This window comes from Thermobia domestica, chromosome 17 (assembly GCF_964235325.1).
Source record: "Thermobia domestica chromosome 17, izTheDome1.hap1.1, whole genome shotgun sequence".
Classification (NCBI taxonomy): domain Eukaryota; kingdom Metazoa; phylum Arthropoda; class Insecta; order Zygentoma; family Lepismatidae; genus Thermobia; species Thermobia domestica.
This window is the reverse complement of record NC_137470.1, coordinates 123762546-123788409: the sequence shown is the minus strand read 5'-3', so window position 1 is coordinate 123788409 and position 25864 is coordinate 123762546. Positions and strand designations below refer to the sequence as shown.

The window sequence follows — 25864 nt, the reverse complement described above, 5'->3', positions numbered from 1 at the left end:
TTTCGTGTTATCTTAATGAACTCTTATAATCAATAAGACGAAAATAGAAAATATAGATTTTGGAAACATTAAACAATTGTCAACTTAATATACATAACAATTTAGGTAGTAGCTAGATAGCACTCAAATTTTGTTAAATAATATGATAATACAATTAAATGGGAATTGGATAGTAATTAAATTCTTGGTAGTTAGTTAATATTGATTAGATAGCTCAAGTCCTTTTTGTTTTTGAAATTTTGTTTTGTTTTGTTTGTTTGTTCATTGTTGTTGGATGTTGAGTGTTGTGGTCTCGTCCTTCCCGCCTTTTTTTTTTTTTTTTTTTTTTGTTCCCTTTCTTCCTTCCAATTATCGCAAATAAAGGATGATGAAAAAGGCTAAAGAAAAATAAAATGCGATGATGATAGCCCGTTTCGGTTGTCTTTAGATGCCGAAACTGAAGAGGCGGTTCTGAGAGAAAAGAAAAAACTAGTAATTTGAGAGGCCCTTAGGCGTTAGAAATGACTGAAACGCCGAATTAGAAGTAGTATTAGTTTTATTAGATGTTGCTTATGTACAGCACAGAGAAGTTGATAAATAGTAAGGTATTTCGTACAGCAGAGGTAATATTAGAAGACACCTAAGTTTGGAGTGGCGTATGCATGAAATCGGAAGGTTCAGAATGACACCAATCTTGAAACAGAAATAAGAGCATTTCAATGAAAGGATAAGAATGTAACTATCTGCCGGTTGTATCACCGAATTCACTAGAATCAAAACTCAGCGCAGTATAATTCAGAGTTCTTGCTGGAATGCATACACACAAGTAAAGACATTAATCTCTTGAAAGAGAACAGAGGTGACGAAGTTCTCCACAGACACAGTGTAGTAACACACACTGATAACTCACTAATTTCTTCTCTCTGTGACTCTGACAAAGTCGGAGAAGAAACGCTAAGTCCAGCGGTCGAAGGACAGAAGCCTGGCCCAGAGAAAGAGTAAGCCGGAGCCCCCTCGGAGGGGCGACGAACATAAGTTCGTACCTCGGTGACAGCACAGTAATTCTCCCGAAGGGCGACGAGCACGGGGCTCGTGCCTCAGTGACAACTTGATGATCTTTTCCCATGAAACAGGCTTGTAGAGCAGTTTGTATTCAGGGAGTTTTTCGACACACCACTCACGTGGGCGTATACTAAGGAGGTGTCTTTCCGAAGGGAAGACACTCGTGTGCAATAAAATTATTCATTGCGTTTAGATTGGATGCCAATTATCTAAGCGACTATTTGGGGTGTTAACTAGAATATTCACGCATGCGCGCTATTGTGAACAGTATAAAACTTTAACAGTAACATCGAGAAAATCATGCTTTATCAGGATTTTATCGGTTTCACAATGATACCACTAACACAAGTGTTTACTAGACGCTTATTTCATATAGTGTCAAAATGGACATCTTTAGCATCTCGAAACGTCAAGTTTGGCGTCAAAAAGTTAATTATACGTCTAGAAAGTTTTTAGTAAACATCTGGGCTTAAACAGAGAACAATAAAAGTGTTCAGAAATAACATAAGACTCTCAGATAAGACACAAGGGTTGGATATTCCCTTGCACATGCAGCAACTCAAAGGTTATAGGTTACAAACTCATGTCTGTTTCGATACAGCAAAAGAGAGGAGAAAAAGATATGAGACGACATTCTTTTCCTCTTGTGAGACAAACAGCTAACTTTAGATTTTCGTTCTGGCTAAGTTAACTTCATAGAAAGAATAAACATGTAAAGAAAAAATTTAAACAATGCACAAGACTTGCATTAATTAGATGACAATAGAGTAATTGAATGATTTTTAAATACTAATTATGATTTTATAGTAACGAGAAAAGCAAAAAGTAATCCCGAAAAAGACGTATGGGGTCGTCCACGCTACACTATTGAAAATTTGTGGCGTAATTCGAAGGTTATGGTTTGTGTAAGGACATCTTCAACAAGAAATCAGTTAATTGAAGCAATAAAGCAACATTGCATTCAAGTAGAGACACTGCAAAACTCAGTGAACTCCATGCCGAAACAGTGCAATCTAGTTATCAAATCGCTTGGATATCCAATTATGTATTAGCTCAAGTTAGTCATTTTTGTACAAACCTAAATATATATTCCCCTCCCTCTCTCCCAAGCTGTGGGGCTGGATTTAGATCAAAAGGCATCAGAAATGTCGCTGTTCATCTCAGCGACTCCGAAAACTATGGATTCGACACTAATATTGGTCATTTTAGGTCATATATATATATATATATATATATATATATATATATATATATATATATATATACCCCTCCCTCTCGACCCAAACTGCGGAGCTGAGTTTACATTTAAACAGGATCGGAAGTGTCATTGTTCATCTCAGAGACCCCAAACACTATGGATTAGACACTAATATCGGTCATTTTTGATCATTTTTAAATGTCTCTCCCTCTCCCTCAAGTTGCACCGTCAAAGTGATAAGAAATTTCAGGTTCGAAACCCATTTAGGTTGAGAATCTGACAGAGATCGGTCTGGTGGTTCAAGAGTTAAGTTTTATTTATTTTTATGTATAAATCTCCCCTTCTCCTAGGTTCTACCGTCAAAGTGAAAATATAAGAAACTTAAGTTTTATTTATTCATATATATATATATATATATATATATATATATATATATATATATATATATCCCTCCCCTAATTTCTACCGTCAAAGTGATATGATAAAAATCACCCCCGTTCCAAACCTGGCAAGCACCTAGGGGACTACGGAACTGAAATATGGCAACGCCGCTTTCACCCATAAACTGAGATGGTCAATGCAGCAATTTCTTTTTGTTAATGTTACATAATTAATAAAGTTTTGAAGTGCTGAAATATCTTTCCTAGTTCAGGTAAACTATCATGTTTGTAAATTTAGCACATATATCAACAAGTATTTGTATTTGCAAGTTTGTGTTAAAACATTCAAGTATTTAGCGTTAAACAATTGACATCCGTAAGCCGACTTTGAAATTTATAAACTGAAAGAAAAGCAATTCAGCAGATGTAAGACCAGTAAATAGAAGTTTTTTTTTGTTTTTTTTTTTCAAGTTAATAAAGGATGACCCAAAAACATGATTAACCTGGCGATCTGATGCGTCCACCGCTATTATTATTTATATTTTCGACTGGTAACCACTTTTGCAATATATCATTTTGCAGCTTATCACAAATCTGTATCCAGTTAGTATTGTGAAGCATTGTGGAAAAATCATAAGACGGATAACAATTTTAAAGGCAGTTGGTTTGAATTATCATAGGAAAACTGTGGTTATGCCTTCCTAAAGTTAAGCTGCAGGGCCACGGTGGCTGAGTGGTAGAGTACTTACCTCTGGTGTGTGGTGTCTCTGATTCGATTCACCGCCAAGTAAGTTTGTGGTGAATACCATCGTGTCCCTGGATTTTTCGGATACTCTCGTTTCCTCCCACATTCTCATCCTATCAATTCTTCCATTGTGAGTAACTTGCCTCAATTATCGTCTCCCTTAAGCTGGGCTATGGAATATGACGTTGCATATAATTTACAGAAGAACTATGGAATAGTATTTCACACAGTATGTTTACACTATATTTGTTCACGCGCATACCCACCTTTGCTAACGCGCCTGCTCCTCACAGACATCACACGTGGTTTAACTAGTTTTGCTCTGTCCTGACTCTTAGACACTCTTCTTGCTTTTAGCGGCAACCTAACACAGGTTGTTTGGTGTTTTGTTCAATTGTAGCTTTCATGGTATATATATGCATGCTGTATTTATACCCATAACGTTTGAGTCCTCATAAGGGAATCTGCACCTATGAATCAATGAATGGAACTCGCATCCTAAGAAACAATTTGTGTGTCAGTTTGAGTTAATTTCGTGGTTAAATGAAGTGCAAAGGAAAGTTGTATATGGAACCTTAAAATAGGACAGAACGTGTACATATTGGATGATCTGAGCAATTTTGCTATCGTTGGATAAAACATAAGCATTTCCAATTAAAATTTGGTAAGTATTATTATTTATGTTTTCATTACATTTTCTAACTTATAATTAGGAGAAAAAAAAATTAAATAAAATAAGAAATGTAAAGAAATATATGTTTATGATGACAAGGAAATAATAATTCATAGAACACATTAAAAATTCATGAAATGGGAAAACAAAATACTCGGTTTCCGTATTTCAAATGGTTTGCTTTACATGTCGACATGTCACAGAATTCAGCTTCCGTCACAGATTACTACCAAAAATATGGCTCAAATTGCTTCCCCTACCTTGCTGGGTGAGTTTCGATATGTCCTCATGATTTGACTTCACCTAGGGGGTTGCCAAGGTGAAGATGGGGTTTATTAATACCTGTTTTTTTATAGGGTCTCTTTGGTGTCTCCCCTAGCGTTAGGGAAGATTTATAAATACGGGCCTAAGTTCTCCTTTGTGTAATATAAAGGTTCCAAGTAAATGTGAAATAATGGCAGTTATTGTACAAATAAATATAATCGATATTTGGTATATTCTGCGCTAGCTTTTGTCATTATCAGCTTAAGTGATTTTCTTCTTATTTTTTTATTCACTGAAATTCGGAACAGTTGTTACGAACTTTAAAGAATTTTGATTTTAAAATTAAAAGCACACGAGAACGATATCTCAATCAGCACATATTACGAACGCGTTCTGCAGAACATAAAGTCAAATAACTTCATTTATTTATTTATTTTTATTTATTATTATTATTATTATTATTATTATTATTATTATTATTATTATTATTATTATTATTATTATTATTATTATGTGTGGTAGAGAATGTCGTTTTAAAGTGACTGGTATGGCTTATAATATTAATGTACGAACACTTACTATAGTCCTCTACAATCATGGAGATATTTAAGTTTAAATTTCACATATGTATTCAAGAAAGTAGTTTTTAGGAGTTTATGTAAAAATATTTCAATGGAAATGCTCAATTTGAATGTTAGTTTATTTCAAAAACTTTTCAATCCATTTCCTTCATTTAGTCATAAAAATGAACTTTCTAGCTTAATTGTGTGAAAAGTTATATGCATTTAAAAATTTCACTATGGATTTAGACAGTAGCTATGTTGATTGTTACCAGCAACTTTGTTCGTATTTTGGTTCTGTTGTATTTTATATTGTGTTTTCTTTTCTGAATTAGCGTTTGATTCAGTTGCTGACACACAAAGAAAAGTCGAAAGTATGCAAAAATATATTTAATATTATCAGTGAGCTCAATCGTATATGTCCAAAAGTTATTGTTCCCCTACTGCCACGATTAGAACTGAAGCTAACTAGCTGTAACATAAAAGAACGGATTGCAGTAGTTTCAGTCTTGGCAAGGATGTTCTCAGAGAAAGGCTCTACATTGGCTCTTGAACACAAAGCATTATGGCAGGTATTCCTAGGAAGGTACGTGATACACATTGTTATTTTTTATACTGGGATAATTTAAGTAACCTTTTATAAAGTGTGTCTATGTTTTCTGTCGTATTTTAAAAGAACTCCTTTAAATATGGGATAAGTTCAGTTACTAACCTTCTTTTAGCCTAATTTTGAGCCATGAATTATGAGAAATAGAGGAAACAACTGATACCAGCGTTTGTAAAACTTCTTTCGAGTGGGACCATTTTTAGTAGTCGTTGTTCTACTTATCATTATTCTTAACCCTTTCAAAAGCAAACTTGTCATCTTTTCTTTCTTTTTTTCTGTTCTTTTCTTCAGTACTTTGATAAGATATTGATTAAACTCCCTTTAATTTTATGGTTGAAGAAAACACATGTTAGTTTTGTTATTGTAATAATTGAAGGCTATCAGTAGTATTTTATAGAGTAGGTAGGATAATCATCATCATAGGTATTTTGCTATTATTTGCCGGCCACTCGCTGCAACTGAGAAGCTTCCATGCTCTATTGCCTTCCGCTAACCTCTTCGTCTTCACTTAACGATTTTTTTGTTTTGATATTGTCCATTAATTGTAGTCTCCTTCGCTCTCTCCCTCCCTTTCCTGCTACCATACCCTCTAGCATGTCACTCATGATACAGTTCCTTCTTAGCCAATGCCCAACCATTGTCTCTTCCTCCTCTTAATAATATCTAAAATTGTTGTTTTTTCCCCTACTATTGCTAACACCCTCTCATTTGTTTTCCGCTCGACCCAGATAATTCGCTCCATTCTTCTGCACACCCACATTTCAAAAGCTCCCAGTCTTTTTCGTCATTTATCCGCAGGTAGGATAAAAGTTCATAAAATGTCAGTCTTGGGAGGGAAAGCGAAAGATGCTTTCTTATATTATTTCCAAACTGTGTTAGGGATTATCAACTATTATCTATCTTATAAACTTGAATTATATTTTGGTACATAATTAACTTACGATCTGCTGACAGCTGTTTGATAAATTTTGCTCTATACGTATAAACATGACGTGCAAAAAGAATTGTTCTTTTCCTTACTTTGCATTTGCCGTGGAGTTTAGATGCCCTCTCAGCACTGAGGCTATATGAAACGTAAATCTACACTTTAACGTGGGATCCTATCACGCGAGCTCCAATCGGGAATCGAACCCTGGTCTCCCGCGCCGAAGGTGAGTAATAATGTAGGCACAAAAGAGCTTCTTTGCATTTATCTAATTTAGTGTTATTGGTGCTCATCAGTATAGTAGCTGAGTTCGGAAACACAAGCGTTCATGTGGTGTGAATAGCTGAGTCTGTTCTGAGAATGAACTGGGTAGTATAATGGTTACCTCACTTATATGGTAAGTCGGAGACCGAAATCAATCCTCTTCTCAGATGCATTTTTCACTATTTGTAATACGCTGACGCGTGATATTCCTTGTGAAATTATTTTCGGTTGAATTACATGTATAGATGTAATGCATAATCTTTTTTTCTCTCATATTTCGTGCGAACATATATTTTTTTTAAATCAATATATTGCACATTTTTTCTCTTCGATGAGGGGAAATCCTGATTTGATTCCCGACGGGAACTCACGTGGTTCAGATCCCAAGTTAAACTGTAGGTCCACGTCTCATATAGCCTCGTTGCTGAAAGGGAGGCTAAACTCAAAACCAATCCAATTTATTCTTGACGGAAGCTTTTCAAGAACCTTCTGGACACTTTTCTATATTAAGAACTTAAGAAACTAAACTGACGCATGATTACAAATATTTATTTGGACTCTTGATATATATGTCTAATATGTAATAATTGCGAAAAGTTTCAGTGGTAACTCCCATAAGTGGAAACAATGAATGCCTAGTGATATAATGAATTTGCTGTAGATGTTTGAAGGAAACGTCGTTGAGGAAGATGGAAGTTCCCATTGAAAACTTTGAGATTACTATACTAACAGACGTATACCAAGACTAGTGAAATTTTGATATAATTTCATTTGGGTGTTGGGTTTCTCCTTGAGTGATTTTTGAGTTTTACGTTTTACGGTCTTTTCAATCTGAAGCAGACAATAAGAAGTGAATGTTGAAAGGAGCAATGCAAAATTCCCATGGACTGAGTGACAGACTTCTCGTCCATGACACCCGGTGGTTTTCATTCGTTTCTCAATTTGTTTTTCTTTTTTCCATTGATTATTTCTTTGTTGAAGTGCATTTAGTGTCAGTGTGAGAGTGAAAGTGATAGACACGAAACATGAAATGCAATTTTGATTTTACTTTATTCCAACTAATTTGTGAGAAAAGAAAACAGACTCTCTCTCTCTATCACACTCACTTTAACTGCTCTTCCTCATACATCGATTCCCGCGCACTAAAGTTTAAAATGTATTTAAACTTGCATAAATACTTAATTACAACTTTCATAATAGAACTGCATAGAGATTGTTTTACATTAAACTATTAATAAGGATATATACGATATCTCTATAGTATTGGGGAGACTGGAAAGTAGTGTCGTTTTTTGACAGTAAATGCAAACAGATAAATTGTGAACAAGTTTTTTATTTTTATTTTTAATCAATGATGTAGTCACTCTCGTTATCAACAACCTTTTGCCATCTAGTGTGAAAATTTTCAATGCCAGATCGATAAAACTCAGTTGGTTTTTGATCGAAATATCTAGAAAGGGCATTTTGGAGATCATGTACAGTTTCAGAGTCTTTGCCACTGAGAAAATGTTGTAGCGATTGAAATAAATGAAAATCCGAGGGTACATGTTCGGGCGAGTATGGTGGGTGAGGCAGTTCTTCCTACTCCAAGTCATAAACTTTATCCAGGGTTCGTCTTGGGCAGTGTGGTTTTGCATTTTCATGTTTTAGAATAACGCCTTTTCTGTTGACAATCGCTGGCCACTTATCAACTAAAAGTTACTGTACCCGATCCAATTGTTCACAGTAATGGTCTGCATTCACAGTTTGTCCAGGCTGCAGAACTTCAAAATGAATTACCCCGCGAATACTGCACTAGACACAAAAGCACTCTTTTGTGATGTAAACCTGGCTTAGCTGTACTGCGTCGCGATTCATTCGGAGAGAGCCACTGCATTTTGCGTTTCGGATTATCACACAGGACCCATTTTTCATCTCCGGTGATCAAGCGATCAGAAAACAGTTCTGTGTGGTGCCGCTAAAGCAATAAGTTGCATGTGTTGGACCCAGGCCCGTATTTATATATTGTGGGCCGTGTGCTCTAAATAATTTGCCGCCCCTCTTCCCCGAAAACAACCTATATTAAGAGTTGAATTTATAGTTTTTGGGGTTGCTGAGAGGAATAGTGACAGTTTTAAAACAATTCAATTTCAAGGTCATACTCCACTTCCCACGGAGGAGCGAGATTTTAAAAGTAATCGAAAACGACAGATATTAGTTTTGAATTCATAGTTTTCGAGGTCGCTGAGTTTAACGGTATCAGTTTTCATGATGTTCAAGTTCATCTTCACCCCTTGGAGTGAGGGTGGGAGAGGATGACTTTTTAAAGCTAATCAGATAAGCTAACTAATTAGTAACTACTGTAATTAGAGCGAATTAAACACATGAACATATTTTCTCGTGCTTGCGCGGTACTCTGCGGGTTGCTAGTTTTAAATATTACTGTATAATCTATTTTATTAAAAAAAAAAAAAAAAAAAAAAAAAAAAATTGCCGCCCTGTGCACGAGTACAGAATAGCACTTACGTAATACTGGCCTGGTTAGACCGGTTAGCTTTGTTTTCTTCTGACAGATTACGCGGGACCCAAACACCTACTCTGCTTACCTTCCCAATCTGCTGCAAATATTCTTCGATGGTCGACCAAAATTGGTTAAGAATGTGTGACAGTTCCTCGATTTTCTGACACACATTTGCTTCTATTTCCGCTCTTAACATGTCATTGTCGAAAGTTGTTGGTCTTTCTGATCGAGACGAGTCGGGAAGATGAAAATTACCGGATTTGAACATCGCAAACCACTGTTTCAATATACAAATTTTAATGCACTTGGATACAAAGCGTAAATGCTCTTGGTAGCAACTGTTGCGTTACTACCCTTGTGAAACAGCATACAATGCCGGATACGGACATCTTCTGGTATTTGGCCATTTCACCATCAACTGAAATATAATAATAATAATAATAATAATAATAATATTGCATTACTTACGAGTAAACAAGTCACTCTAACCGACACATGTATTTGGCACGACTTGAAGTACACAATGGGCTGCTAAATGACCAACGAATATCGCCATCCGAAAAAAAAAAAAAAAAAAACGACATTACTTTCCGGTTCCTTCATATAACTGTAAGTGTAATTCGATGCTGCTCGTTCGTTACGTAGTCGATAATTAAGGTAATATTGGAATGGCAAATTGTATCCATCTGTTAGATAAGCGAAAATTCCAAACAGTGCTTGGTTAGGAAAATGTAAGGGTGTTTAGTATAGATATTAGATTCAAGGTTTCTAACAACTCGTGTACTTTGTGAAACTTCTGTTTCTTTGTAAAATTTTCGTAAGATTAATTTTTTGTAACACTTTTCCTGGTTCTAATTCTAATGGCTTTTGTTGTAGGTTCAATGATAGGAATGTAGCTATAAGAACCAAGTGTGTTCAGTATTCAATGCATTTTCTTCTGAATCACCCGGAATTGCGCCGTGATATAACAGAGTCGTTGAAGTTGCGACAGCGTGACAGTGAGGAAAAGGTTCGGTATGAATTGGTAGTGATGATTGTTACGGCGGCAAAAAAAAATTTGAATGTTGTTTTTGGCAGTGAAGACCTGCTTGAAATACTAAGAGAAAGTACATTAGACAGAAAGGTAAATAAACAAGTGAAGTAAGATTTTAAGTTCATGTATATTGGACGATTCTTAATTGATGTTCTAATTAGCTGTGTTATACGAAGGAATTAAGTTTTTGAATTAGCATAAAATAAATATTGGTTGTTACGTATTTTTAAGTATCTGGTAAGTACTGATTTATTGAGTTGGTGCGATTGGAATGTCCAAATTTTATATCTGGTGGAAAACCATCCTGTATATGGATAGACTGTAGTCACATACCTCCGTACATATTCAGAAAAAATACTGGTATGCCAAGTTAGTCAGGAGGCTAAGTATTCAACAGAATTGTCAAAGTGCACCGCGGAGTACACACAGTTAAGAGTGATTTTCTTTTGCGTGTTCGAACTTGGGTATATAAATATATTGCACGTCTAGTCGCAGGAAACATCAACAATGTATTTGAGCTAGAAATGGTGAATGAACTCACCTTACACCGAAACTTTGTAAAATTTCGTACCGGTGACACGACAGTGAAAAATAAAGCTGCGGCCACCGAACAACATGTTCTGATGAACTCCTCAGAAACATCGTGGAAGTGAACCATGGTAGTTTTCCTGCAATTGCAGGCGAGTTAGGCAAACATCATACACCACTGTCGTTTGGTGGCTCTGCGCATCAGTAAGGTGAAAATAATGGGGTTAAGTTGCAAACTTGGTCGTCCGTTTCTAGCAAAATTTTGAAAATTTCCCGAGAAGAAATGGATAATTTGCTCGATTTTTGTGCTTGATAATATGTATGGAGAGCAGAAGTTGTGTCTGTTATTTTGTAATCAGATATAATCTTGAAACTATTTGGCAAGTGGAGGGAACTACTTCCCGTAAGGGTACCTCATTGTTGGATTATGGGAAAGTAACTGGCATTTGTATTTTGAACGTGACTGCAGGTGTACAGAGACGCTTCAGTTTGTATCCTTACGCAGAGACGATAACTTACACTCTATTAAGTTTAACCAAATGAGTCCAAATTTCTCTAACCCTAAGCTAACCCGACCCTACCCCACCCTAAACTTATCCCTATTTTATTCTACTCTGTCCTACCATAATCTATCATACCCTTTTAAAGCGGTCCTGAAAATCGATGATTTTTAAATTTTTCGTAGCTGTTATTAAATACTAAGCTTTTTGTTAAAAACTAAGCGGAAGACCGACTTCGGAATAAATGCCAAAAAAATGGACTCATTTGTGTCACGACATCGGCAGCAAGGATTGGCATTTGGAACTGTGCAGTTGTCTGAGTGTAAGGTATATCCTGAAAGGTTTCCTTTCGTTAGATTCTCACTTCTGATGAGAATGGATCTCCTATGATATTCGTACTCAATTAGGACAGTGGTTGGATCGTGATCAATGTCCAGTAAGGTTTCCAAAACTACCCTTCCATCCGATGAAGGTGTTGCTGGTATGGTGGCCTATATGGGGACAATCCATCCTGCCTTACTCCGTTGAGACAAAACCATCACTACGGATCATTACAGTACTGAACTCCATGCAAAATACCGCAAACTTGTCCCAAAAGCATCTAATAATGTTTAAAGTCATGGTGTCCTCATGCTACATGACAATGTTGCTCAAACAATGGTACAGACTCCATGAATTTTACAGTATAAAACCATTTCTCACAAACCGCACTCTGATGTCTCTCCCACCAGTTCCCACGTCTTCCAGCACCTCGATCAATCACCTGGCGGTTGAAAGTTTCGTCGCATCTCAGATCCCACACTTCTTCCGTCATTTAATCCAGTCGATAGCTGAACAATGACAAAGGTGTGTGGCTGCACCTGGAGACTAAGCAGGTATTTGAGTTTTCACTTTCCTGTCCTTTGAAAGTAGCACAGGTCGCTTTTGACATTTCAATCGCACCAATCCAATATTTATGACGAAGTTTTAGCTGTACACTATTGTATGTAACTATTGTATGAGGAAGGAAATATAGGAAACTAATCTGTGTCTATTAAAAAAAAAAAAACAAACAAACAAAAAAACAGTTGCCATCGCTCCGTACATTTTGTGTAGCATGTGGCATAGTCATCTTTGGGGGTAAGTTTCAGATACTGGAAAACAACACTTCCCAGGGATGATCTACTGGCAAAATGACATCCACGAAGAGAATCCTTAAAGTTTGGGGACAACCAGAAGTCATTAGGGACTAAATCTGTTGAGTAGGGTGGGTGTGTCAGAAGTTCAAAATCGTGGTCAGCCAACAATGAGGTCGTAGCATTAGCACGGTGAGGCGGTGCATTGCCCATGTGGAGGAGGAAATTGTTATTTGTCATTTGTGATCGTTTCTCAGTCAATTTTGGTAAAAAAAAAAATCTGTACGGAAATGCTCGTCCGTAGTTGTATGATCTTTCGGAACAATGTGCAACAATATCACTCCCTGGGAATCTCAGAAGATAGTGTACAGCACTTTCTCATTGGATGCCACCTGAATTTTTTTGGGGGGGGGAGGGGAAGGAGTGAATCTTTGTGTTTCCATTGCATTGATTGCCTTTTTGTTTGTGGGTTTAATAATGGAATCCGTGATTCATCCATTCACAACATTTTCCATGAATTTGCGTCCCTCTCTTCTGAAGCGTGTCAAACTTACAACAGTTGATCGAATCCCTGCCTATTTTCTAACGTCGTTAAGCATTCGTGGAACCCAGCTAGAAAAAGCTTTCCTTAGCCGCAGTTCATTTGTAATTATTAGGTCTACTGTTCCCATAGTTAGCCCCAGTATATCATAAAACTCCTGCATGGTGACACGCCTATCTTCCATGATGAAATTGTGAAACGGACAACGTTAACGTCAGCTGTTGTTTTTGGACGTCCAAACCTCTGCTCATCTTTTACACTCGTTCGCTCTGCTCTGAACTTATGTACCTATTTCCTAACAGTGTTTTCTGGAAGAGCACTATCACCACAGAACACTCCGATTGGCGATAAATATCGGCTGCATGACCTCCAGCTTCAGTGAGGAATTTTACAATTTACTTTTGCTCTTCAACCGAAAATTGCATGTCCCCGGGCAGTATCAGAAACACGTCTTACTCATTCAGTCACTGTGACTTAACTGCTGCCACCTAGTAAACAAAACCTGTATTCTTAGACTAACGATGAACAAAGATTCCCTACATAAAATCAAGCAATGTCAGGAAATTTGATTTTTGTCAGGGAGATTCTTTAAAAGGTTCTTAATGTCAGGAAACCAGTAGTCGCACTCGATAGTGAAGGCAACTTGAAATAATAAGGTTATTTGGGATTTAGAGATCATGCAGTATAACAATATAGATTAATAGGTTACAGATGCATTGTTATATTATTATTATTTTTTTCTTTAACTATGCGTCTTTTACTTGTATTAAATATTTAACGTGTTGTTTTATCAAATAGTGGAAAGTTAGGAAGCAAGCTGCGTCTGGACTTGCAGGGATATACAAAACTTGTGTGGATGATAGAGATGTTCCAAAAGCAACTAAGAAAGCTGTTATGATGATGATAATTAATACAATTTTACGTCAATATCATACCAGTGACATAAATAATAGGTAGGTAGTAATGATTTTAGAACAGTAATTTTAAATTGCAATGTAGTTTCTAAGAAATGCTGTTAAAATTCGAATAGTGACTACGTTTGCTTTGCTGAGTTTATTTCCAGAATATGGGAATGTAATGGAACAAAGGGCAAACATTGTTTTGCTGTAAGTTAGGGAAATCAGGAAGGGATGATCGGAACTGTTTACGGCCAGAATGCCCTATCTCGGAACTATGCTGTACAAACTAGTGCTGGGCACAGAAACGGGTGTTTTGGTTTTCAGTTTTTAAAAGAACGAAACCGGTTTTTAAAAACAAAAACATGTTTCTGGAAGCCGGTTCGATAGGTTTTATTACTGATTCGGTTTTCTACCTGGTTTCTGTGAGAGAGTTCCAATATTTTTTCCCAGATTTTGTTTCCTGGATTGATGTGTAGCACATCCTCCATTATACGACTGTCTGACTGCAACAGATCACATACATGCTCCACATTAACCTCTGAACGACTCATTAACGGAGATCCACTTCTACTGTCGAGTTACTGAAAGGTGGCCTCTGAGAGAGAGCTGCACTTGTTAACAACACGAGAGGGAGGATTGTTCGCCAATCACAGCAGTATTCTTTCACACTGTTTCTAGGCAACGAAGGTCACTGACTGCGCTATTGCCGGTAGTTGAGACGACTTGTTAAACGTCTTAAGTTTGTCACCAGAGCTGCTGTCTCTGTTGCGGAGCCTCTGGCAGCAGCACCTCCAATACTCCACGTGTTCTACACAACTGTCAGAAGCCACCTTTCCTTGCGCACACAGTAGAATCAGCTGAAACGTTATCATGTCCATCATAAAATCAAGCGTATCATCACGAGATGCAGCATTCTTGCTTCCAGTTCTGGTTGTAAGTCTTTGTTTCTGATTTCTCTAACTTACAGCAAAACTTAATGTTTGCCCCTTTGTTCCATGTTAAAATCCATAACAAAGGAAAACCGGTATCTTAGATGATCGAGGTTTAAAATGTTACAAATGCTCTATTTACCAGATTTTCTTATGTCCTGCAAAATAATATCATAGCATTAATCTCAGATGCTATACAATTTGCTATCATCAACAGTTACAGAGTACAACCAGCAGCCCTGGAACTGTGCCAGACTTTGTAGTTGTGCTTCTAGATATTTCTCTTAGTTTCATTCCAAAATGAAAGTTTAGCAGTTGTTATGGGCCAATAATCTTATAGGTGAAAAACTGAACGTATTTCTCATAATTATCCTTTGGAATAGATAGTTTTTTTTTTCTTTGTACGTGGCGAGCGCCTGATCCAAGGTAAAATTTGTGTATCTATTAAAGTTCTAAGTATTCTATTGGTTTTGTTGAAGGTAGTTATTTTTACGAAATAAACTATGGCCCGGAGAAAAAGATGGCACAAAATTCGTATCTGATAAATATAGATGGGGCATTAATTGAGTTGTACGGAATCGCGAATTTCAGAATTGCTTTGTGAACAATTCCTAACTACTTTTGAGTGAAAAAAGTAAATACATTCACAATTTATACTCCTTTCCTATACATTTTTAGTGTATTCTACATATTTAGTCTATTAGGGTTGTTTCCGATGTAAACTTACGTTCCCTTTGCTAACGGTAGACGTAGACTGAGGTAAAAGACTAGAAAAGGGTAGGTGGAGAAGATAAAACAGACGGCTGGATGGATCTACATACCTTTGTCAGATTTGTAACAATTCAAGACCGTTAACAAATTTAGATTTTCGTAGTGGCCTTCATAAAAACTTGATTGTGTTACCAAGTTTATTATTATTATTTTAATGCATTAAAATTCATATCAAAAATCTGTGATGTGAGGAGAAAATAGTTCTCTTCTTCCATCACAATCCCCAAAATTCTCCGTTTTAAAGTGTTTTTGGCAGAGTACCAATTAATCATAATCTGATGGTATCTCTTGATAAGCGAGTAGTTGCAAGAGAAAGCTTATGAAGTAGTATGAAATTTTCTAGTTATTATATAGCAATTATAAGAGCAAAACTTTATAGTTAGATACACAAAGAGAATCTAGGCAAGATAAAATTATGATATTCTGTAAATTTCCGAAACTTTCTAGTAATATCGAAATAAAAAAAGTAAAAAATAAAAAAAATACAAATTCACCATTCAAAAGTGCAAGTTTCTATTTCACAGCGTTTCGGAACAAAACTAGTTCTTTTGTTAAGTGAAATGATTAATTGGAAGGTTAAAATATTCAGAATAATTTTCTTAGCTCGCCAGTTTTCTATAGGCAGAGCTTCGTCAGAATCTACATTATATCTTCCGTACGTCTGTGCACTTGATAAAGTTTTATGTTTTTCAATTTGATAGTAAAGAGTCACCCTTCCGTTTAATTCCATTTCTAGTTTGAGTATTATTATAATATAAACTTTTAGCTTAATACTGCAGTACCAAAGCAACAATTCATTTTGCTCTTCAGATAGAAATTTAAGAATGAAAGAAACAAGGATAAATGCGAGTATGTCGAAATTTTCTCCTTTTTAAATTTCGTTACCTAGTCTGGCCATAAATTCTGTTACAAAGTCCCGGAGGCTGCAACATTTTCCAGTGTAAGGAAATGAATGAACCTGACGGTGGAATGTGCGATGACTCGTTATGAGTACTGCTGTGGAAAGTGAGATACGTAACCTGTACAGGCAGAATGAGAATGGAATAGGTGATTACGAAAACAGGGCAGCAGTGACAGCGCTACACAGAGTTGGAAAATTAGAAAACGCTTAAAAAACTAAAAATCAGTCTCATGTTTATGTACCGAACAATCTAACGGCTTTTTGATACTGGATCCGTTCAGAATCAACCGAGAAAAGGCCATCCACTAAGTGCAAGGATTCCAAAAGCTGTTACAGCAGTGGCGGTGTGTGTGAGGAAAAATACCGTTCGGAAACAGACATTGATGACTTGTGACGTGAACGTCTCTAAGCGAACAATGTTCAAGCTATTCAGTGGCTATCTTGGTCTTGGAGCGTACCGGTAGTCAACGAGACACTTTTTGACGTCGCATCTGAAGGCGCAAAGGAAGTGTAAATGCAAAAGCCTGCTTCAGCGGTACGCGAACAATTGACCCAGAAAGATTCTCTTCATAGATGAGAACCTGTTCACCAGCAAGAGTTTCAATCGCCAAAATGAAAAGGTGCGTGCCTTATCATCTCGGTAAGACAGGGACAAGGTTCCGAAAATCCAGAGAGCCATCATACTGTTCAGTCATGGTGTAATAAGAAGTAAAGGTATGCGTAAGTAAGGACTTACAAACAAGATTCTGCTTTCGCCTATAAGGCGAAATCAACCGAGAAGTGGCTGCTGCAGCACAATGTGTCTGACTTCATATCCAGTGATGACTGGCCCTTTAGCAGCCCTGACCTTAATCCCCTAGACTAAAAACTGTGAACAGTGGTTGACGGTATTTAACAGTATTTATGGGCAAACTGTATATATATATTGTAAGGTTTCGCATGCGTACACGTCATTCAATAACCTCGTGTGAACTACACGTGTTAATAGTAAATAAAAACAAGCAGACAACGGTCCCGAAAAGGAGTCGCCCACCATCGCCAACAGTCGGAAGGACGAGGATCACCGAAGGAAGCTGACACTACAGGATAAAAGGGACCTGCACGCCTCGACCAGAATCCATCTCCACAGGTTGATCAAACTACCTAAAACCCTAATGCGCCCGGCCATTGGGTTACCCTACCCTCTCACGACGCTTGGTCAATTGAGAGACACCTGATCCTAAAGCCCTAAGACGCACGGTCATTGGGTTCCTTCTCTCTCTCACGACGCCCGGTCACCGAGAGAGACACCTAATCGCACAAAACTTAACCCCTCTCACGACGCCTGATGAAAGAGGACCTCACCTCCAAAGCCCACGACGCTTGGTCATCGGGTTCCTAACACACTCTAACCTAAAAGTATTTAAAGGAAACTATTGTTGTAACATACTTCTGTATTAGAGGAACTTTTTATAATAAAAAGGCGATGGGAAAGTCCAAATCCCGAGTACTATATTTGCTCTACCCAAGAAATTTTACAATATATATGAATGATGATGATTTTTTTTTGGTCTTATTTTGATACTGCAGTTATCAATATGGCATGACGTATTTATAATAGGTTGTTGGTGGAAAGATTGCTAAACACTTGCTTCGTGCCGTATCAAATACCAGCAGAAGAGCGTATGAAGAAATTTTACTACTTATTGATAATAGTTGATGATGAAGCAACCAGAGCACTCATTCAGATCATGGAGCAGCAACTTTGGTAAGGATTATTATTATTATTATTATTATTATTATTATTATTATTATTATTATTATTATTATTATTATTATTATCGCTGTATCTCGGTTTAAACCGGTTTCAGCATAATAATCTGACGTCTGTCTCTGACAAACGCAGATTATTTTAAGATATCTTCTTCTCCAAAGAATTTCCTGGCCATATGACAGGTGTCTACCATTACTGATTTTTGTTGGTTTGTTAGAAGATGTTTTGCGTTTATGTGTTCCAGTTGCGTCACAGTAATTTTAGGGACAATTGCTGTAGCTGAGATTAATGATTGGTCTTACTGTAACTTTCCGACATTTCCATAGCTTGTTGATTTCGTCTGCCAGGTCTTTATACTTGTTTATTTTCATACTGATGTACATATGTTATGAGTCAATTGTAGTGCTACATCTATGGGGGTTACTTTTTGGTCTATTTTATTGATAACAGTGGTGTCGGGGCTGTTTGCAGGTACCGTGACATCCGTTCTTATTTCTCAATCCCAGTAGAATTTGTATTTGTCGTTTCTAAGTACTGGACTTGGCTGGTATTTGTAGTGTGGCTTTGTATCGGCAATTAATTCCATGTTATGTGCCCAAAACTGGTGAATGCTTTTTGCAACATTGTTGTGTCTTTTTAAATAGTCTGTGGGAACCATTATACGACATGAGCCCGTGATGTGTTCAATAGTTGCTGATGTGTCTCCGCATTTCCTACATTTTCATCCGGTATTTTTTGCTTCAGTATGTATTCACAGTAGTTTCGGATTAGTATCACTCGGTCCTGGATGGTCATAAATCCTACTGTTTCAGAAAAGAGCCCAATTTTCTTGAGCCGGGCAGTTGCCGTTTATCTTTGTTACTGTCCTCTAAATGGTTCTTAAAGGTTGCGTGGAGTTCTTTTGATTTCCATTTGCTATGCTTTTGTTCATCTGATTCATGGTTTGTGGTAAACTCTATCCTGGCTAGATGGAGGAGTGTAGCTTTTGTGTCTGAATCGCATATTACATGAAACAGATGATTCGTTTCTTTTCTAGTCCTGAACTATTATTATTATTATTATTATTATTATTATTATTATTATTATATTTCTACTTGTATAAATAGAGTTTAAGTTTATTACACATTTATGAAATAAATAATGCTTCTTTCTGTAAAAAGCAGCAAACAAAGCTTCTCGTAGTTTCTAATTGTTTCAGTAAAATACTAGTGTAATTAAAATTAGAAAACTTGCGAAATTAATTCGTTATATTGAAATTTTCTAACACTGAAATAAGTTAGGTCTTAAAAACTCACTAGTCGTTATGTACACTGCAGGATATAAATTACTTCAACAGAAGTTCAACATAAAATAATGTAATAAAATCTGTTATCATTATGAAACAAGATGAATTTCAAGTATGTTTCGAAAAACTAATATTAAATATGGACAGAAAGCCGAAATTTCCATTTGTTATGCTGGAAGTTCGAAATTCACTAACGAGGAAACCTATCCAAGTGTAACTCTGACTTCGAGTCGAGAGTATGGCCATTGGATACCTTGTCCCAAAAGAACATAACACGAAAAGAGATACATCCTCGATCGCAACCGTTGCGGAGATATAAGCGTGAAAAGTTATAAATTGAGCTCCATACCATGCATTACAAAGTCAGATTCCGGGTCAGATTTTTCGGAAATGGTCGGGTAAGGATACTCAGCGAATACATATCAAATTAGTGTAGGGAGCACAGCACCTTTTGAATGAAAAAATTGTGTCCCCGGGGCACTCGCAGGGTCCCAGGCGGGGTCCAACTCAAAATTTGCAAACGGAACCGGGGTTAAGTAGCATATTGTATGAAAGCTATTGTTAAATAAAAGAAGATAGAACAAATCTCAACTCTACGATAACCCTATGCAAACGGGCAACTGGACAAAATGTCAATACAACCTACATCAGAAAATCTATGGCTACGCTTCTAAATCAGTTAAGTTGCGACAATAATAAAACAGAAAAATACATTTAAAAGTGCAAGGTATTGAAGTAAAGCAAATTGCTGCAGAGTCTCTCTCTCGAAAGCACCCTCCGATATTATTTCTGCATCATTATTCCAGTTTTCTCCAACCCCACTCTTCTCCAACCTTCTTCACCGTTTCAAGGTCACTCCTTTTCGTCTTTACCATCATGTTTCTCGTTCAGCAAATCCCCCGATAGAAATTTCACAGTCCAATCTGTGAATTTGGGGTCCCGATGCGCGAAGCGTATACCGTTGCCCTTTGACCTTCTCACGCTCCACGATGATTGCAATTCACAATGTATCCATTCTCTTCTAGAACACGAAATACAATGGTCATGGTTATTTTATGGTCCATTGGTCATTCGAAGTCACACGTATACTTGGATAAGGTCCATTGTGCGACTCTGTGAGAGACTCTGCAGCACTTTGCTTTACTTCAGTACCTTGCACTTTTGAACGTGTTTTTTTGTTTTGTTATTGTCGCAACTTAACAGATTTTGAAGCGCGGCCATAAATTTTCTGATGTAGATTGTATTGACATTTTGACCAGTTTCCCGTTTGCACAGGGGTTATCGTAGAGACTTGAGATTTGTTCTATCTTCTTTTATTTAACAATAGCTTTCATACAGTATGCTACTCGACCCTCCGGTTCCATTTGCAAATTTTGAGTTGGACCCCGCCTGGGACCCTGCGAGTACCCCGGGGACACAAATTTTTCATTCAAAAGGTGCTGTGCTCCCTACACTAATTTGATATGTATTCGCTGAGTTTCCTTACGCGACCGTTTCCGAAAAATCTGACCCGGATCTGACTTTGTATAGTATGGAGTTCAATTTCTAACTTTTCATGCTTATATCTCCGCAACGGTTGCGATCGAGGATGTATCTCTTTTCGTGTTATGTTCTTTTGGGACAAGGTATTCAACGGCCATAGTCTCCACTCGAAGTCAGAGTTACTCTTGGATAGGTTCCCTCGTAAGATGAAATGCTGTGGTACACATTAAATAGACAAAATGGATCGGACTTAAAAATATTTTCGAAGTTTTGGTTATTTCGTGATACTGGCATTAGTTCCAGCAATATTTTACTGTAGTTAGTATGCTACTCCTTATTGTGATATCAAAAAAAAAAAAAAAAAAATCGTTTGTTATTGTTGAAACAACGTATGAAAATTAAAAATGTTAAAAAAAATAGTGAATTGAGTTGAGAAATAAAACAGATATACACAATGTGTTAAAACGCTCAGGAATTTTTATAATCAGTTTACTTACATGTAATTGTGTTTCCGGAAATCACCTTGCACTTCCGAGCTTTCGGCTTTTCCTTGAAACGTTGTTCGCGGAGATTAAAAACAGGTGAAGACACAATACCTTGCAATTCATATCTTTTTCCTCTCACCCGGAGCCTTGTTCACGAAAGTTAAAAACAAGAGAAAATAATAATAATAATAATAATAATAATAATAATCTGCATGGACCACAAGCTCACTGCACGCACACAGTGTTTAAATTATAGATTCACTCATTCGATAGCGACTAAAGTAAATATATGGAAGAACTTTTTTTTCTGGGTAATATACGACTTACCTCATTGGACCCAGATTTACAGAAAGAGATTGATTTTTTGTTGAAGCTAGGTAGTAGGAATGGGTATCCAGTTTCCACCTTATTAATTTGGTATAATCAGGTTAGAGGAAATACATGTTTCGATAGACGTCAAACCGAAACCACTGACATAAAATGGATCAGACTACCAACATTCTCCACACTGACAACTGCATTAAATAAGATTTTTATACAATATGGTTTTCGTATTTCGTTAAAACCTCCCCAAAATTTAGGGGGAAAAAATCACTCAATTCAAGACTTATTACACTTATTCCACTAAAAAATTAAGAGTCTACACATAAAATGGAGTTTTTCAGGAGTTTTATAGGTATGAAAAAAAGGAATTTAAAATAAGGATCAAAGAACGTCTTAGAGACGATAAACCTGTTTTCAGGCCTGTCGAAGCATTTTAAAAAACACAACGTAATATTGGTGATTCAAGAATTTTATTTATTGCCGGGAATGAAGTCGAGAGATTCGCTTTGAAAACTTTTTTTATTTGCTTAAGACAATCAAAGCCGAATTCAGATATGGCTCGTTAAGCAAGGAATAGGAAATAGTAATTAAGAAATACGTACAACATTGGCATAAAAATAAAAGCACCAACATGAGCTGGCAACCTTCATAACTGAACAAAAGAGTTGTTCGCCATGTTTTAGTGTGCTGCTTCATCATTTGAAGAGTATGGTAGGTAGACAGTGTGTTCTTTCGCGTTACGCTATCCCGGTGTGTCCGTTCCTTTTACTTTCTTGATATTATTCTTATTTTGCTCCTATTTTTAACTACATATAGAATTTTTTGTATGTACGATATCCCAAAGAAATTTTGGTTGAAGAAACACTATTTCGAGATTAATGTAAACATGAAAATTTCTCATAAGAAAAAAAAAAAAAAACTGTGGTAACCTACTTTTAATGTTCCGTGCTCTTGAAACTAATTTTGAGTTTTCTGTTTATTTTTATTTATTTATTTTTTTTATTTTTTTAAAAATATTTTTACACGCTGTAAACCTGTGTCACCTAACACGTCATCTGCAAGAGAACTCCCGTTGGCTGTTACAGTTCTACCGCTGTTAGCGTGCTTGTAGTATATTTGCTGTCAATTGTTCTCACAGGTTGAGAGATAATAATGAACAATGAGCTGTTATAATAATATGAATAAACAAATGAAAAAGTCGTGGCTTTTCCTATGGTACTCTCGTATCCTTCCACATTCTCATTCCAACAATTTTTCCATCATCATTCAGTTGCTTAAATCATCCGTCTCCCTTAGTCCAACAGGCACAATCGTGGGACGTTAAACTAAAAGATTTCATTTCAAAGAAGTGAAAGAAACTTCTTGTACAACAAACTGGCCCAAAAATTCTGTTTCACTAAAAGTAATGTCCAAAATCACGTAAAATAAAGTCTGCTACACGTGTACAAGGCTCCAGGGGAGAGTCGAAAGTTAGGAAGTGCATGGTGTTTTCAGGAATGACAATTACCTGGAAGTAAAATAAAACAGATAGGTTATGAGTTGATATTAGAATTTTACGTCAGTAGTAATTTAATGGGTCCAGTGTGTCCCCTTTAAGATTAATCTAGTGAATTCACCCATTAGTTCTTGGAAAGAAAAATTATATTAAATTCCGAGTAGTCAAAGGTTAACATTCGTGCTGTTTTCAGCATTCAAACCTGTCTATCAGAACTGATTGAATTAAATCGACAGTCACAAAACGAGGAGCGAGACAAGGAAATAATGACACACATAACCGTTTTGTCAACGTTTCTGCCTGATGCTGTAAAGGGGAAGGAGTTCATGAAAAAATTCTTCGCACATTTAAGTGCTGACGAGTCCTTGCTCAACGCAATGGAGAATGTGATCAACCCAATGAACTTCAAAGAGGCTTCTAAAGCTGTGGTAAGTATCCTTATTTTTTTCATTAGTTCTTAGCATAACAAACATGACGTGTATATTTAATTTGACAAGCAGTATTTCTTAATCAGCGATAAAATGGACATAGAGAGATATCTGACATACTAAGACAAACCTGACAAAGAAATAGCATAATGAGGGACATACAAGTTAGAAGCTGACCTCATAGTGTACCGTATGAAAAGGCTTATGAACATGACCGTAAATATATTGTCAGTAAGAAAAATTGTGATAGGGAACATGGCAATAAAATTGAGAATACAGATCCAAAACGTTACAAAATTTTAACCAAGTTTCACTTTTAAATTGACTTTTTGCCTATTTGTGTTATTGAAGGATGAAAATTAAATTGCATAGTGTTATAACAGTCAAAATATTGTAATTTTGTTCGCTAGATATGAGAATTTATATAAAAAGCGCATGTGTTCTGCGTCGTGGATTCTTATTTTTGTGTTATATTGCATAAGCCTTACTGTTTGCTTATTCATGCAGGTTTATTCTTTTGATTCTACAATAACTATTTAATTCATTATTTTTCTCTTGTATTCGGGAAAAGGCGTAACTACAAGATTTAAAGTCGAAATTAAGTAGATTAATCCTTTTCGGAGAATTGATAAATTATACATCCGTCATCTTTCTCTTTTACTTAATACAAGAAAGCTTGAATTAAGTAGCAGCTCAAAGAAATAATCCAGAGAATAGTTCTGCATGAATTAGCAGAAGTAAGATTTGTGAACTATAACAGAGAAATATTCCGCGACATACCATACAGGTAACCTATTTGTTCTTTTATATAAATTACTGCGGTTAAAATGCTTACATTAATGTGTTATGAGGACTTAGTTCTTTTGATGGCAACTCTAATAGAATTGGCACTTAGTACATACGTATGTTCGAGCTCTCGTGAATGGGAATTTATTATGTTGAATACTACATAGCTTCTTCTGTAATAATATCTGGAATAAAAACTTCATTCATTGTTTTATGAATTACTGATAAACTTAATAATTTGGTAAATGGCAAAAATCTGTTTATTACAGGACTTTATTTTGAAGAAACTTGACCAACCTGTGACGTCAGAACTGTACTATAGTACAGTAAAAGTACTTTTAAATAGGATACATTCTACGATGATAGACAAAGATGATCTAAGTGTAAGTATCTGAATACTTACTTTCTGTTTGAAATAATTACTCGACAAACTCAAAAATTGATTCCTCTCCGAGCCATGTAATAAAATTGCTTTTTTTTTTTCACCGTTCCACGATCATGAACCGAATCTGAGAGGGACTGTGGTGATGAGATGGATGAGAATAGAGGTGACAAAAGTTGGAGAGAACAAAAGAATCAAGAGAAAACTCACGCAACGGTATTTGTCTAACACAAAGCCACTTGGCGGTACTGGGACCCAACGCACCAGAAGTCAGCACTCTCTATGAAGCCCACGTGTCCTCAGTAGCAAATTTTGTGACACCGTAGTTGTACGTCTGTTTCGGTAGATTAAATATGTTTAAACTTTATTAATTATGCATGTATGATTAATATGTTGATATATTTTTCATGGGTCACTAAGTCATGATATCATAGGCTATATTTCTGGTCTCAATGTTAGTGACGGAGCTCCTTCGTGGCTAAGCGGTTAGCGTATGCGCCTTTGACGCGGGAGGCCCGGGTTCGATTCCCGGCGGGAGCTCATGTTCGGATTCCACGTTAATCAGTAGGTCCACGTCTCATATAGCCTCGCTGCTGAACGGGACGTTAAACTCAAAAATCATCATCAATGTTAGTGACGAGATGGTCGAGTCAATCTAATTAGTGATACTGTGCATTGTGAAAGCGAGCGTTTCTTTTTTTAGAATTTTTATGGTCTTATTCTTAACAAATACGACTATCTTATTCATGTCTTTTATTATATATATATATATATATATATATATATATATATATATATATATATATAATGGATGTATGTGTATGTATGTATAAGCATAACTCTAGAAGACCTGGAGCAATTTTAACCAAACTTAGCACACGTATTACCCACAGTCTGAAAAACAGCACTGTCGGGGTAATACCACCCTAGCACACCTAGGGGAAGTGGAAGGGGGTGACATAATAATGATAGAAAACGGCCAATTATTAGTGTCGAATCCGTAGTTTTCGGGGTTGTTAAGATGAACAGTGACACTTCCGATGTCGTTTAAACCCAAATTCAGCCTCCAT

The 25864-nt window shown here is 36.5% G+C and overlaps 1 protein-coding gene across 7 annotated transcripts in view; it reads left to right on the top strand.

Moving 5' to 3' along the window:
• Nucleotides 1-25864, top strand: part of LOC145674318 (sister chromatid cohesion protein PDS5 homolog B-B-like) — a 271993-nt gene that overhangs the window by 61419 nt on the left and 184710 nt on the right. For 6 of the 7 annotated variants that reach the window (XM_081744213.1, XM_081744214.1, XM_081744216.1 and 3 more), the window contains exons 6-11: nucleotides 5197-5447; nucleotides 10034-10280; nucleotides 13673-13827; nucleotides 17975-18121; nucleotides 23392-23626; nucleotides 24682-24795. In XM_081744213.1, coding sequence (XP_081600339.1) covers nucleotides 5197-5447; nucleotides 10034-10280; nucleotides 13673-13827; nucleotides 17975-18121; nucleotides 23392-23626; nucleotides 24682-24795 — 1149 coding nt within the window. The remainder of the gene's footprint in view (nucleotides 1-5196; nucleotides 5448-10033; nucleotides 10281-13672; nucleotides 13828-17974; nucleotides 18122-23391; nucleotides 23627-24681; nucleotides 24796-25864) is intronic. The other variant, XM_081744217.1, reaches the window with a different exon arrangement.